Genomic DNA, 16,419 nt, shown 5'->3' with positions numbered 1-16,419 from the left:
CAGGGCTCTTGGTATCTAAAAGCTAAAGTTTTCTTGTGCAAATTACTATATTTGAAGACATACTGACTTTCAGGTGGACAGGAAGAAAGGATTACTTACTAAATACCAAGGTAATTCAATTTAAACTAAGGAAACAACTGAACTTCTTTGAGCTTATACTAGAACAAAGAAAATCAAAACTTGAGACTGAAGCAGCAAAGCTTTGCCCTGCTCCAGAAATATTCAAAAAGAGAAAACATGTAAAAGCATAGCATATTGCTAAGAAAAGAAAGACTCAACAATGAAACAGTGACTCTGACTGAACAGGCACTAACTGTCATAAATGCTTAAGAATTTCTGGAAACATTAATCTTTTTTAAAAGATTCACATTATTATAATATCCAGTATCTGACTTCCAAAAAGATGCAAAAACAAAGAAAAAAGCCAGTATAGTCCCCCGCTACCTATGTACAATGGAAATGAGCTAAATGACAGATATTGACAGATTTTTAGAAACACACAGCAGCATACCTGCCTCAAAAGGAGTACTTCAATTTTATATGACCTCCCTTGTTTAATTAAAGTACTCCATAACCCTTTACATGTTAAGGGCATGCTGGCTTAACAGCACAGGCAGCCTGAAGAGGGTTCTCACTTAACCAAGAGAAAGAGGGCTCATATTTCAGTTTTGAACAATTTATTCCTCAACAACTGAATGCATGAGATGAAAACCTGCTGTTTTTTCTACAGGAAGTTAGAAATTGAATTGCTATGATAGCTCATCTTATTCAGCACCCTGATTTCACAAATGCATTACAACAGGTAACAACCAACAGCATGGTAAGAGACCAAAATTTCCCATCTGCAGCCTGTCTCTAAATATCTAATGGTTACCAAGACAGTAATGAAAAATTTTAAAAAGTAAATTTCAATGCAATTGCAGCAATATTCATAGTAGAATAAAGTCCCAAAATCTGAGTACCTTCCTTCATACAGAATGCCAGCTATTGAAGGGTCACATTAACTTAAGCATCATGTCTTTAAGACTTTGGATAAGGAAAGACTAATAGAAATAATGAGGAAATCATTTTGTAACCATGCAGTTAAAGCCACCCTCCTTCTGTGTATTACAAATTGTGGTATTTCCAAGTACCTGAAAGATCCCTCCACACACTCAATTATAAGGATAAACAGCAACACACAATCTGGATTTTAGAGCTGGTCAGAAGCAGCTCAGCAGTAGTTTGCAAGTGTAAGTAAGTGGGCTTAGTATCATTAGTATTAGAAAGGAATGAGAAATAAACTGAAGGACATACAGAAGTATAAAGAAAAAGGAAAAACTGGAAGAAAAGTTCATTAGAAACTAAGAAACAAAAATAAAACCACCCTCTCTGAAGGCTTATAGCAGAAAGATGAAAAGACTGAAGTGTGGAGAACAAAGATCAGGGTTTGCTGGCTTTCTGCTACTAGAATTCATCTCAGTGAAGTGGAAATACCAACTATCCAGAAACTTACTCTTTATGTTCATGAACACTTAAGTCAATTATTCCCAATAAATTTATTTTGCTTTTATCACACTTTTATTTATATAAAGGCTGTTAGATAATGTAAACTTTTTAAGTCAAAGAGGCACCTCTTTACAATGAAATGGTTACAATGCAGATGTGTTGTCTACTAGCGGCAGCTACTTGATCCCAGGAGATTAGAGAAGTGAAAGAACAGAAAATGGATCAGAATATGAACTTTAATCTCTTTGTGACTGTGTTTCAATTTTATAAATTGCAACTGATGGGGTGGGTCCTTAAGTTGACAAAGCATGATGAGGGCTCCATCTGTGACTGAAACAAACATCCTAAAGAACATTCAAGATAGAAACATAATTTCAAATTGTAATTCAATATTAGCCTCCTAAAATATCTCACATTCTTCTTCCCTATAACTGAAGTTTTAGAAAATTTCTCAGGGTGTAACAGTAAAATCCCAAGTGAAAAAATTAAAAGAGTGAATTTAAAAAATGCTACATTCATTCTAAAAATATTACAAAATATGCAAGAAACTGCACTTAAAATTTGCAGCAGAGGAAAATAAATGTATATTCCCAGCCCATGATATGCTGGTCATCAGGGTTTCATATCTCAATATTATAGCTGTCCTGGTATCAAAAGTGCAAAATTAAATGTGAGAATGAAAAGTGAATGATACAAGGTCAGGAATAATGGGAAGACACCAATTAAATTAGAATCTTTACAAGAATTCTTACTGAAATGCAGTATCAGAGAAATTGTGAATACTACCTAAATGCACTGGAATAAAGTTCAAAGATAATAGTTATTCCAATAACTAGTATATCATACTGAAGACACACATATTTCAAAATGTTGGTCTTTGTTAGATGGAGTGTACAATAACTCCAATGTGCTAAAATTTAGTGCAATCAAAATCAACATTAAGTTATGAGTAACAAATATCTCAAATAGTCATAAGCTGTATTAAGAAACTTAGAGTAGCTACAGGGTTAACAACTGAGTCCCTACTGACAAAAGGTACACCTACAACAGTGAAAAAATTCAGATTAAAAACCATGCATATATATGCAAGAATTACATACTGTACAGAGGTCTTTGTACTGTAACTTCTGAAACTTGGTGTCTGTGTTTCCTGCACACAGCTCCACATATCCAAGGACTACTTGAAACACAGTGTTGTGAATTGCTTGGGTGAAGTGCATATGTAACTGGTCCATTGCTGTCTGAAAGAAATAGAGTAACATGAAACCAAACAGCAAAATTCGATTTGTCATATGCCATCATCTTTTAGCCATCATCTTTTAACATAAATCTTTCTCAGTACTGAACACTTGTAAGCATGTCCTCCAATCTCTGTCTCAAAACTACCTAACACAGATCTTGGCAATATTACAATATGGTTACATAAAAGAGTTCAGGTATTGCAAGTAAAATCAGTTTCCTCTGCCATCTTCCCTCTTTACCTTTTTTTGTACACTGTCACTAGTAAATATTAATATAATATAGATAATTATAGAATTTGCTCACTCATTTACCCTTCTCCCAATCACTGATAACATGCCAAAAATAAATTAGTTGGGATTCATGCTCTTTTTCCCACTGGAAACACTGACAACTAAATTAAAAATATTTCCTTTGCAGTCATTAAAATTAAAAGCACAATTACAAAGTCTTCATCCACTTGCCAGAGTGAAGAACCCAAAGTACAATTAAGCATTACAGAAAGGTGTGCACATCATATAAATAAATTTCCTATAAAACTCCTCTTTTTGGTAGGGAAAAAAAAAGACATTTGTTTAAACAAAAAGACTACATTTTCCAGGAAAAAAAAATAACATGTACTAAGGACTAATGACTATGTAACATATTAGTTTTGCCATAATCATGTCTGAGTTTCAGGTCAGGATCTTTCCCAAGTGTCCCTGTTCTTCATAAATTGTATGTAACATTATTCCATTTCAGAAACTGAATTTTCTCAGTGTTTTCACATACATGTAATCAGCAGATTTGAAAGTGTTTAGTTGCACTACTTCGTATTTGACATTTTTAGTTACCAACAAGAGCTGAGAACTCAATCACTCCACAAGAAATGAAGAAGAAATTCTGCTTAAATTAAAACAGCCCATCTTTTATAGCTAGTCCTAACTTGAATTAGCTAAAGAAAACAGAATGACAAATGAAATAATGAAAAGTACTGAAGGACCTTGCTATTTTGTTTACTGAGAAGAGCTCAATATGGGAGAGATTTGAATAAAAATGCAATTAAATTATTTTCAGGACAAGTTCAAAATATGTACTTTACTAGTAATAAAAAGAATGCCAAAACCAACTCACTCTATAATGGAACAAAGCAAGCAAAAGCATGCAGTAACAAATAACACTTGTCAGAAACTTCATTCCTCTCCAACAAATATCTGCTTTTCTCAACATGTCATGTACGTGACACGCAGTGAATGCATTGTACCTATTTTTGTTCAGTAAATAAGAAACTAAATACAGTGCACTAGAAAACTGAGAAGTCTAATTCATCTTCTCCCCTGATTTTAAGTTGCAGTCTTTAGGCATTCCAATAGTTCTGCACATTAACAAAGTATGGGAAGATAAATCCATTTCTATCCTATTGCAGAGCTGCACTGGTTTTACAGTCAAGTCAGGAAAAAAAGAACCCAACTTTGCTAGAAAGGTTCTAATTAGAAAGAAGCAAAACAAACAAACAAAACTTTAAAACAAACCGAATAAAGTCAATCTCATATCAGATATACTCCTGAAATCTGGAAAGAGTATTTAAAAAGCCAAGCATAATAAAAAATGATTGGGGTTCTTGTCCTGTCTTCACCAGGGGACAGGTGCTTTGACTTGATCTTTAGGAACTAAAGCCTTCTGGGGTAATCTCTTCCCTAAGTAAATCAATCCCTGTTACACTGGCACCACCACATTCAGCCTGTATTATGAGCACTGACCACTGACAAAACATGCCTCCAAGATTTTCATGTCTCCTTATCCCCTTTACCTCACAGGACCTTGATATTAGCTCTCCTACTTCATACCTTCTGAAGGACACTGGTTAATTGCCTTCTCAGAGAAATAAACCAATATGAAGCCTCAAGACAGTGCACCAAAGAGAAGAAAACCCCATCCTATGGGAGAACCTAGGTCTACTCTTCTATACACAGAAAATGCTCTAGATACACACAGATGTAACTTTCCGGACATGTTCACCGTACGTGTTTGACATGCCATGGGATGTACTTTACTGCAAAAATCTATCCCCTCACATGCGCCATTGCCATCATGTTAATTATAAAATGGAAATACTCAAGGCAGAGGTAGTGCACAACCGAGAAAAACAGACCTAGCTATAAAAAATAGTATTTACCTGACCAAACAGCAGTATAAACAGAGCTGAAATATGTAACTGTTACTGTTATGATCTGTCAAAAAAACTACATGTTGCAGTAACACAGAGCTTACCTTTAGCATTATAAAAAACTCTGTATACATATATTTGGCAAGACCCATCAGCATTAGTGTGCTGGTTTTGGCATAGAGTTAATATTCTTCATGGTAGCTGGTATGGGGCATGGGGCTGTGTTTTTGATTTGTGCTGGAAATGGTTTTGATAATTCAGGGATGTTTTAGCTATTGCTGAGCACGGCTTACACAGGGTCAAGGTCTTTTGCGCTTCTCACCCCAACCCTCCAGAGGAGGCTGGGGGTGCACAAGGAGTTGGGAGGAGACACAGCCAGGACAGGTGACCCCAACTGACCAAAGGGATATTCCATAACATGTGCTGTCATGCTTAGTAATAAAAGCTGGGGCAAGAAGGAAGAACAGAGGGATGTTCTGAGTGATAAAGTTTGTCTTCACAAGTGGGTGTTACACATGATGGAGCCCTGCGGATGACTGAACACCTGCCCACTCTCTGACTTTGCCATCACACCAAGGAGAAGGAAGCGAGCAGCTGTGTGGGGCTTAGGTGCCACCTGGGATTAAACCAAACAATTATGAAAATAAATTTCCATCACAGTACTCAAAGCTTCATGCTGTGACATGACTATTCTTTGTGACTTCCTCAGAAGATAAGTACTAACCTGTGTTTTTCCAAGCAGCCTGTAAGCCTGCTGAACCTTTGTATAATGATTGATATCAAAATTCTTGCATATTTTGGAAAGTGCTACGTCCAATTGTTCCTATAAAAATGAAAGAAAAAATTTGTTAAACCCAAAAAAAAAAAACAGGCCAAGTAATACATTACTTAAACAGCAGCAAGTGAGGAAGATGTTTATTTAAACAGTGTGATAATTATGGTTGTAAAGTAACCAAGACTGTGTGTGACTAGACTGTTCTGAGGTGCTTAAGTGTTACTTCTCACAGTGTAAGTACTTCAGCCAAAGAGTTCCACCACTCCCAAGAACAAGCAAGAATACTTCAAATTCAAAGTGATGTTTACTTTGAGAAGGCCAGGAACCCCAGTATGGGAGAGCTGGGATTTCTAAGCTGGTACACTTTGACCCCTAAGAAAAACCCAGATCTGGGGGTTAACTAAATTACAGACATCTTAACCCTCTGACTACATCTCTTAAATTGAACTAACACTGCCTGAATTAAAAGTTCATTGGCAAGACAGCCATTTATAGAATACTACATCAGCACAACAATCAGTACCTGAGAGAGTCTAAAAAGAAAGTAGACACACAAATACAGGTTTTGCCAGCAGAGCTGTGTCTGAGCATACTGAACAGCTCTGCCAAAAGTGAAGTTTGCCTATTATGTAAACTAAGTGAAAAATAAACTTCAACGGCATCATGTATTTAATGACTAATAAAGCTTTCAAGAGTTTGACTATGTAGCTTGATAACAAAATTCTCATGTAGATACTGTAATATATTCAGATACACAACCTATTTTTTTCCAACCAACAATGCAAAAAATAAAAACAGAACGAATCCATATCATGTAATAAGATACACAGTTAACAAATATTTTCTTTCATTGCTAGATAATAAAATCATTTCAATTCTTATTATTTAATGATCTTGCAATACAGTCTTGCTCTTAAAAATAGAAACCATAGTAGATGGGTGTTTATGTACTTTTACTTAAACCACTGGAAAATTTTCATTAATTACATCATCAGTCACAAAATATTTTTGGTATTAATCCTAGAGATTTGGTGGGGTTGTTCACTGTACTTTCTTCCCCAAGCCAAATGGTAAAAGGATAAGTAACCTAAAGATTCAGAACTTCTCTAAAACATTACTCAGCAATTTGAATTTCAGGCATATACTGATTAAAAAAAATTCCTTCTCTCGTTTCTTGCAGAACACCTGTACAAAGAAAAAAACCGGGATATCAAACTGCCCATGAACAGAGCTCTTAAACAGAGATCATTCATCTTTTCTGTTACATTTTTCAATAGTTCCTTCTGCTAAAGCCATCTGGCATTTTATTTGTAAGTTAGTATAAAAGTAAGATCTATATTAAAACCTAAATTTAAAAAAGACAAGAAAAAGGAACGGACTTAAGTAGAGGTACTCAACTACTGAAAAGGCTCATTATTGAAATCCTAAGTAGCAGAATATTATTCTGTATTAATTAGACCATGTATTTCTCAGCAATACTCCATGGACCCCAGGATGACTTATGTTTCTTCCATATGCACAGGCATAACTCCAGTACAAAATAAGATACTTTCACAGGAATAAAGTAAGATATTTTTATAAATTCACAAGTAATAAATAAGAATCTTGAACATGATCATTTAGCTAGATGTGAATTGCTTTCACCAACCAATATGGCATATTTTATCATATTTTGATAAGACCAGAATTTGCTCTTCAAAGCTGTTACTGGAGGAAGTAAAAATTCATGTCTCCTTTTAAGCAACATCAGTATTTCCTCACAAGAAAAAAACTGAGTGCTCACTCTCACACGGCCTGTGTTAGAGTGGGAAGAAATCAGTCATTCCACCAGCTCTTTTGAACTAGACATGCTCTGAACAAAGCACTATCAAAGAAAGACTAAAGGAACAAAAAAAGCTTTACATAAATGCTGAAGTACAAAGACATAACTGAAGGAAACTGACAAAATTTTAATTTTACAGGGAATTAAATAACAAGGTATTATAAAATGTGCTAGTCTGACTTTCTGAAGAGCATGTGACAACAGGTGTAGACAGCTGCTCAAATAGCTAATTCAGCTTCCTGCTAAACATTACATGTGTATGCATTACATGCATCACATACACATTATACATACCTACACTGCTAGACTTCCTACAAAAAGCTTGCCAAGTTCCAGCTCAAAATTACCCAGTAGTGGAGTTCAAAGCATTCCCTTTTTTTTTCCACCAGATCAGTTTCCAGGAAGACACTTAACATTTTATATTCCTTTGCTTTTGTGATACTATCCACCAACTTAGACCAAACGTAGTCTCATCCTTCACAGCTATTCAAGTCTTATTTCCTACAGCTTAGCACTGGTCCTATCCAGCAGTTTCCAGTTTGCTGACCTCTAAAATTTCCTGTGAAACTGTGATCTCCTGTACAGCTTATCCAAACCTACTGGCTTGCTATTAATTTACTTTTCACAACTCTTTAGAAGTTCAATACTTCAAGTGTTATGTGACTTCTAAATTTGACTGCTCCACCACTTAGAGTGAGCACAACTAGCGAACTGGGTCATAATATAACATATTGCAGACCATTTAGGTTGATTACAGCACTAAAGTCTACATAAACATCAATGGCTATAGCATCCAAAGACAGTATCTGAAAGAAATGTACACATTCTATAATTGCTAACAACATTTTACTGGAAAGCTCTGGTACTTAGAGATTACATACTAACACATACTTAGAGGATAAATATTAATATATACTAAACATCATTATATTAATTCTTACCTCTATTTGTTCCAAGGTGTCTTGCAGTTTTGAATTTAACTCACTATTGATGAACAAAAAAATGTATAGAATAAAATTACTGATTATATAAACATTTCAGACCATTTCTTATTTCCAGAAACCCTACTACTGAGCCACAACATAGTAATTCATCATAAACCATCAAGCTGCTGTTATTGTGTCAGACTAGCACCATCACACCACCACTATGTTGAAAGCCACATTATTCTAGATTTATAATGCAACAGTGTTAAGAGGGTCTAGACAAGACTCCATCCTGCTAGGATTTAACCAAGAATTCAAAGACATTCCCAACCCCCAAGAAACTTGCTTTAAATGCTTTGGTTTGGCTCTGTGGTCTACAGCAGAGCATACCCAGAAGGGTCAGGGCTGTCAAGTCTTTGCAAACTACAGTATTTTTTATTTGTTGCTCAGGAACCCCTTAAAGAAATTATATCAGAAAAAGAGAATTTAAGCTTTCTCAGAAAAAAAAAATTAAGTTGGTATAAAAAATTAACAAAAACAACTACCATAAGAGAAACTATTTAGGACAAAGAAAGTGCACCTTTGTAACAACCAGCTTTAAAAATTTCAGAACAGCAGCAATAAAAAAAAGAAAAAAACCTACTATGTTTTTGTTTGGAAGGGCCAAAGCAACAAAGAAATAGGCAGGATATTATCAAAAGACAGATTCTAGCATCTCTGCTTAGTTCTCTATGCTTAAATGATACACCCATCACCCTCCTTTTTTGTTTCCATTAGATAAATTGGGTACAGCACCCTGCAAAGAAAAGTTTAAATAGAAAAAAAAGTAATCAGAAAGAACTGCCATTAAACACTAAAGAGAGTAGCCAGTATTTTTTTATTGTTTCTCCACATGCAATGAACCTTCAAACAGAAGGACCTACATAATAATCTGATGTTACTGCATCTCCTGCTGGAGTTTATGAGCATTTCTTGCTATTTCTTTTTTTTATTTTTAAATCAATGAAAACATTAAGTCTTTCTACATTAGAAACTGCAGATATTTGCATTAGTTTCAGTTCTGAAAGCAACTTCTTCATGTCAGCATGAAACTCTGCACTTGCTAATGTCATTGACAAGAATCAGGGTGAGTTATCCTGCAGAAGCCATCTTGCTATAGGCAAATTAATTCCAGAATAAAAACTTCTCATTAAAAACTCAGCTCAGGTATCTCTAGGCGGGAGGTTGTAGAACAGCTATAATTCACTTTAAGTTGAAACTTACCTGCCAACATATTAGAAGAGTTACAAAACAATTATATAGTCTAAACATTGATCATGTGCTGTTATGACTGAAGACTGGTTAGTCGTGGTAGAGGGAGGTGGGAAACTACAGAGGATACTTAGGCTTTTATAACTGCCTCAATTTTACTTTTCTAAGCTGAAAATTACTTTTCAATTAAACTTTCTTTAGAGAATGAGAATCAGTGACCACAAGTAAAATCATAAAAGCTGACATCTGCACAATGTCATCCTACCTTATACAACTGTAGTGTTTGAAAGTGCTGGCAGCTTTCTGGCATTCCAAGCATAGTTGAATAGCTCCTGGATAATCCTCCTCCTTAGGATAAAATACAAGTGAATGCTCATCTGAAGTAACAGTGCAATACCCATTTTTGCTTGCATGTTTATGTATAAACATTAGAAATCAAATATTTTACCTCTCCTGTCTATACAGTAAAGAGTGAGGGTCTACTGCAGCACTTAATGTGCAAGTACTTCAGAATTATCAACATCTGAAAACACTAGGTATTACATTACCTTATGCAAACAACTTGTATTGTTTCCTTATCCACACATAAAAAATACATCATATAGTTTTTATTACAGAACAACTAACATCTTCCCAGTAATCTATTCATGGAAAGAGGTTAATTCAGGCACTGACAAGCTATTCCCATTGTTTATAAAATGTAAGAGGAGACAAGGAAGACACTTCCAACATTACACCCAAATAAACACTATTTAAATTGATACATCCAGCTTATTAAAAATTAGCTTAAACATAACTGACTCACAGAAGGCCTCAGGAAACAAAGAACACACTATGGATGCATTGTCCTAATATATAAGAAGAATATCCAGTAAGTAGACAGCTCAATCAGGAAGTATTATAAGGATGTCAGGACAAAACAAAAACATACACACAAAAATGTAAAACCCAAGATCCTACCAACAAGACATAGCCATTGCCTTGGATATACCTATTGTTTCAGTATTCTATTAGACATGAGACCAGAAGGAATCTTGGAAGAAGAGAAACTCTCTTTAATAGCTAAGAGCTTCTGTTTTTTGTCCTAATTACATCTGCTATATTACATGCTTTAGACAGCCAAAATGCAAAACTGTTACTGGAATTTCAGTCATTGATTGAAGAGCAAAAACGCAAGGGTAATTTATATTAAGCTATTATCATAGAGTACTTTCTGAAATTAAATTGGTTTGAACAGCAATGTTCTAATGCAGATCAAATTTAACTAAAAAAACACAAAAAACCCCCCAAATACATTATCCATTAGATGAAAACAGAACAGTACACCGGTCTAAAAGGACTGCTGCATTTTTAGCTCTTTACATCTCTCTCTACTGGAAATCTGGTACTTGCTCCATTAAGTCTAACAGGGCTCAAACCAGAAAGCCTTGCTTGCATAAGATATGTTACTAATATATTCCAAATGCAGCTCAGCCCTGTAAGCTACTATAGCTTCATTCTAGGTCTTTTTTTAATTGGGAACCCTTTCAAAATGCTCTTCTCTGAGTGGCTACTAATAGCTCTCATGCATATTCCAACCTACTAACTTCTAGGAGTACAGAAAATAAATGGGCCAGTAGCTGGGATAACTTACTGGGAGCAGACATTGAGCATAGCTCTAAAACCACACTCTGCCAAAACAGCAGTTCCAGCCCTCAAAAATCACTGACCAATTATGGTAATTAGACATTAGGGTCTGTGTGTGAATGCAACAACTATACCTCCTCAGGACAATTCCTGCCAGTAGACAGTGAGGAGTTAATTTCCTGGGTAGCAAAACACAGCACAGAAATTAAAAGCTAATCATTGTACAGGGCTTACTGAGCAGAAAGCATTTATGCCACATGAAAATGAGTGCAGTTTTGCTTGGTAAAGAGTAAGAAAGTTTGCTGACACAAGGTGATTTACTCAAGATGAAATTAAATTCAAAGAATCTTGAAAGTTAAAACTATTAAAATTCAATTTCCAAATTTAATAACTGGGAATTGTCATGACGTTCCATCCAGTATTAGCTGTAAATATTTGGCAAACTTGCAAGTCAAAATTGTTATGCTACAATTACTATAGCTGTCAATAAAATCCTGAGGCTTTCTTTCATATAATTCATCACCTCAAGACAAGATCTTATTTTGCTCTGTGGAGCATCTAGTGCATTTTTAGGCAGCATATATAAGAGCATCAGAATTTTCAGTGTCATGGCCTGCATGTTGCAATCTTTTCTACAATTGAATTAAAAAGCCAACACAATGAATAAGGACAGAAGGCTACTACATTTGCAAATAAAATACTAAGCAGGAAGCCCATCTATAAATTTGTATAGTAATATATCAATAGAAATTCTTTATCCAGACTCAGCTTATCAACAATCAGCTAAATCTCATCTTTTTTTTTTTTTTTTTTTTCCAAATATCAAGCTAAAGAAAAGAAAAGAGGTATAAGTTGAGAGCAGGGATAAGTGAAGACCCCACAACATTTTTACTGAACTAACTCAAGCTTCAGTGCCCAGATGTAAAGGCAGGAATGAGTTTTTGATAGAAAATACTCTCCCCTGGCAACAGGGCTATCTAATTTGATATGAAGCTTTTCTCAGTTTAAAAGAAGAATAAAAATATAATTTCATCCCATGCACACACCCTGTTTGCAAGACAAAAATGAAGATGACTGACAAATGTAGACTTAGAATAGCTTCAAATTATACCAGTCTGGTAGGGACTTACCTCCAACATCTCACTCAAACGCACATCAGTTCTTTGCTAAAAAAAAAAAAAAAAAAAAAAGAAAAAAAAAATCCAGTCATTACTATGCAGAAACTAAGAAAAATATTTTTCACTGAACAAAAACAACTGTACATACCAGTGTTTTTATTGTTCTCAGAGATTTTAGCAGTCCAATAAGCAACTGTCGTTTCCTCTGATTTGCAAGGAGCCCCAAACTAGTTTGTGTGAACCCTTCCTTTGCTATATTCAAGTGTCTGCAAGGTAAAAATTAACATAATCTTCAATAATTCATAAAATAAAACTTCTAATAAATTCTAACAAGTCCAACAAAATAAATGGTAGAAGATAAGATTGTCAGCACTGTTAGGGGAACTCAGAAAACAAGAAGGTACATCCTCCCTTCTGCACTTGTCTGTGGATCAGTGGTATATCTCCAAAGCTTTCTATTTCAAAGAGAACTACCAATTGCAAAACGGAGAGCTGCAAGAGTTTGCAACTGTTTCGGTATCTCTAACTGCAACTGTTAATAGCATTCAGCACATGAACAGAAAATATCATCAGCAAGCAACTTTCTGGGTTTACAGATTTCCTGTTAATACTGCCCCACTTTCAATCTCTGTAGTTCCTTAAGCAAGATACCTTCTTCCATTTGTGCAAATAACTGCTGCTAGCTGAAGGCCAGTCTGCAATGATGTAACACGTTCAAGTTCCTACAGAGACAACAGGTTAAACAAATACACAAGTTAAACAAATATACAAGTTACACACCAATGAAGACTACTGATTAGTACATTTCTCTTGAGATGTTATAATGACTTTGTGGAGTTACTTCGTATATTATTTGTTTCATCATTTTATATACACTAAGTACTGCAATGTAACATAAACTATATTTTGAAATACAATTCTCTTTTGAAGATAAGATAGTTGAAATCTGTTTTCATTGCAGTGGGACCCTCTACATTTATATATTGCACATTTACCCTAAGAATTTCTATACCATTAATGCATTACAACAGAATGATCAAAGCTTCAGGGATAGAAGCACAGGGCTTAATTTTACATTAATATGCCAGAGAGCAGCAAAACAAAAAACACAAATTATGTTTCACACAGCATTTTCTTGTTTAGAAGCACTTGTGTTCTACCAATTTAATAGATGTCACATCACAATGAATGTTAATTGTATCCTGTTGACTTTCAGCTGAAAACTCTTCAGCAGAGGTGACCTGAATTTAGCCTGATTTTGACTTAGTGAAGTGCCTAGCATAATCTCAACTTCTTGAAAAAAAAATGTTTTAATACAACTATTAGGATTTCTTTTGTTAGAACAGCTCTGCAGAAAAGTGCATTCTTTCCCCAGGCTACAGAAAAAATAGTTTTGTTTGTTTGTTTGAGGGTTATTTTGGTTTTTTGGGGTTGATTTTTTTTGGTGGGGGAGGTTTGTTTTATTTTTTAATTCTGCTCATCATTTCAAAATGCATCAAGTGCTTTCCATGAGAAGGGAGATTTTCACTTTGAAAACTCATCTAACTCTAATAATATGACAAGCAAAAATGAATTCAAAGTTCAGTTCAGTTTTAGATCAGCTCCTGGTCAGTCTACAAACAACTGAGCTGCATCTTCCACCACAACCTGCTCCTTTACGTTACCAGGGTTGCTTTTTTATAAATGACAGCCTAGTTGCTGATATGCAAAATATATTAAGAAACCAAGCTCAAAGGTTACTTTCCTCAATACCTACTTCTCTCTGAAAACATACTTTGCTAATACCAGAGCTATTCAAAAAGCCATTGTTCCCTTGTTCATGAGGAAACATATACAATAAAGAGCAACTCCACTCCAGTTCTGCTTCTTGCAAAGACTCTAAAATCTCTCCTTTGGACACAACTGGATGGAGAGGAATCGAGAGAGAGTGCAGCCTAAATATTCCCAAAGAGGGAGTCTTCTGCCCACCATGTAGGACTGAATACAATTTTTCTCTTCTCAAAAACAGTCTTTCACCCACTGGTTCCTTCTAAAGCATGTATTTCTTCCAAGAACAGAAAACTGTAAATCCCTTACCCTGTGTCTGTACCGTGCCTCTTGTGGCCACAGGAGCGCCTGTTAGACCAGTACTTCACACTAGGCATAGGCTTCAAACCATGATATCCCTAAACTACACTTTGAAAATGTGTCCAGGATGTGTTCAATTGCATTTTTGGTTCTTGTAATGATTTGTTACTGTAGTTTAACACTGAACTGGAACTGCCATTACAAGTTCACACAGCAGGAGGTTCATTTCATGAATCAGTGGGAAAGTGAGACCTATAATGCCCACCAGAAATCTCCAAAAAGTCTACTGACAAGAAAAAGTCTGTGCAAGCCTGTAACACTGAAGGATTATTGACTTAATCAGGCACAAAAGCATTTAAGAAAAGTTTTTAAAATATTTTTACTGGCACAACGGATTTTTAACTGTCCTTTTGGAGTATCTGAAAGCACTTCTAGGTATGAAACAGGTTCACCTCACTAAGATGTCTGCAATAAGAACATCAGCATTACACAGCAAAATGCAAGAATATTTGCTGCAGTTCCATTATGCAGTGAGAGGTTTTCAAAGTGAAGCTGCTGGATTCAGGAAAAGCAGCACTCACTCAAAACTATCAATTCCAAACCCTCATAATAGCAAAATAATACCAGAATGTTTTTATACCACGCAATTACCTTTTCTCCCCGTTGTCTTCACACTATCTTGTGAAGACTCAACCAGTAGCACTTACTGTACATTAGCACTTACCAGCCTCCTTCTGCAATAGCCTCCCACCTCATCACCCCTTCAACTAAAACTGAAACAACTTTACTGTTACAGCCTTTTTCTTTCATCTTATATTGCAGAAGATGACACAAGCAATGGTCACCTCTCTGTCTTCCATTGTTCTTTAAACATCAGCACTCCTTTCACCAGGCAATGATGCCAGAACACAGATGGCAACCCCACTACAGCTGGATGCACTGGCCATAAGAACAAGAGAACAAAAAGGATGTTGTGTCTTCTGGGTAAGAGGAAAATGATTGCAGCTCCATGACATCTACCACAGGTTAATAGCCAGGAAGCCATCTTTGTTCTTCCACGCTCTCTCCAGCTTCTTGCCCAAAGAATTGCCATAATCACCAGTACAACAATAGTGATGTAAGGCACTGTACACAAACAGAAATATTCACCGCAGGATCATTCTCTGACTAACTTAATAACAATCACCATTTTCACTTTGCAGAATTGTTTGGACATTACTCCCGAGCACATGGTGTGACTTTTGGGGATGGTTCTGTGCAGGAGTTAGACTTGATGATCCTAGTGGGCCGCTTCCAACACGATATATTCTGTGACTGTGATTCTCACAACTGCCTGAGATTAGTGGCAGTTAAGTGATCTTAAGAAAGATCACTACTGCTTTCTCTTATGGAATAAGTTGTCACACCACTCCTAAACAGGGGCACTAAAGCAGCTCCTGTTCCAAATCCACTACAGGTATTAGCCAAGCCTGTGAATTCACTAATTCTGAATTCTTCAGAAAGCCTTGTAAAACAACCATATGCCAAAACCTTTATCATCTTAATGACTTTCAACTCAATACACCATTGGTTTTCACTATAGAGACAGAGCTTTAGCATACAAAAAGAGCTGGTTCCAACCAGGCACTAGTACCCTTACTACAAATCATTATAACGACACAACTCCAGCATTATAACAGCACAAAATTGAGCAGTTTATTCTTGAAAAGTGTTAGTTGTCTTACCTCAACATATGCAGGCTGTTTTTCAAGGATTAAATCTGCAACTTTCTTAGATACCTTAAAAAGAAGAACACTCCATGTGATACACAGCAATCTCAATTAAGTAGGCCATGCCCATAATAATGTTCTACAAGCTTATGATTCTCTACCATTAAGTTCTGCATTTTTCAAATTTATTAATAAATATTCCACAACAACATATAAAAAAACTGTAAAAGTTATGATCAGCTTTCCTTAGAA

The 16,419-nt window shown here is 35.6% G+C and overlaps 1 protein-coding gene across 1 annotated transcript in view; it reads right to left on the bottom strand.

Annotated features, from left to right (window-relative positions):
- Nucleotides 1–16,419, bottom strand: part of VPS50 (VPS50 subunit of EARP/GARPII complex) — an 80,581-nt gene that overhangs the window by 50,612 nt on the left and 13,550 nt on the right. The window contains exons 5-12 of the mRNA XM_053980677.1: nucleotides 16,183–16,236; nucleotides 13,043–13,113; nucleotides 12,540–12,657; nucleotides 12,404–12,439; nucleotides 9,913–9,995; nucleotides 8,412–8,454; nucleotides 5,598–5,696; nucleotides 2,589–2,729 (exon numbers count right to left, since the gene is read on the bottom strand). Coding sequence (XP_053836652.1) covers nucleotides 2,589–2,729; nucleotides 5,598–5,696; nucleotides 8,412–8,454; nucleotides 9,913–9,995; nucleotides 12,404–12,439; nucleotides 12,540–12,657; nucleotides 13,043–13,113; nucleotides 16,183–16,236 — 645 coding nt within the window. The remainder of the gene's footprint in view (nucleotides 1–2,588; nucleotides 2,730–5,597; nucleotides 5,697–8,411; nucleotides 8,455–9,912; nucleotides 9,996–12,403; nucleotides 12,440–12,539; nucleotides 12,658–13,042; nucleotides 13,114–16,182; nucleotides 16,237–16,419) is intronic.

This window comes from Vidua macroura, chromosome 1, assembly GCF_024509145.1.
Source record: "Vidua macroura isolate BioBank_ID:100142 chromosome 1, ASM2450914v1, whole genome shotgun sequence".
NCBI lineage: Eukaryota > Metazoa > Chordata > Aves > Passeriformes > Viduidae > Vidua > Vidua macroura.
Note: the sequence above shows the minus strand (reverse complement) of the source record. Positions and strands in the feature narration are given on the sequence as shown.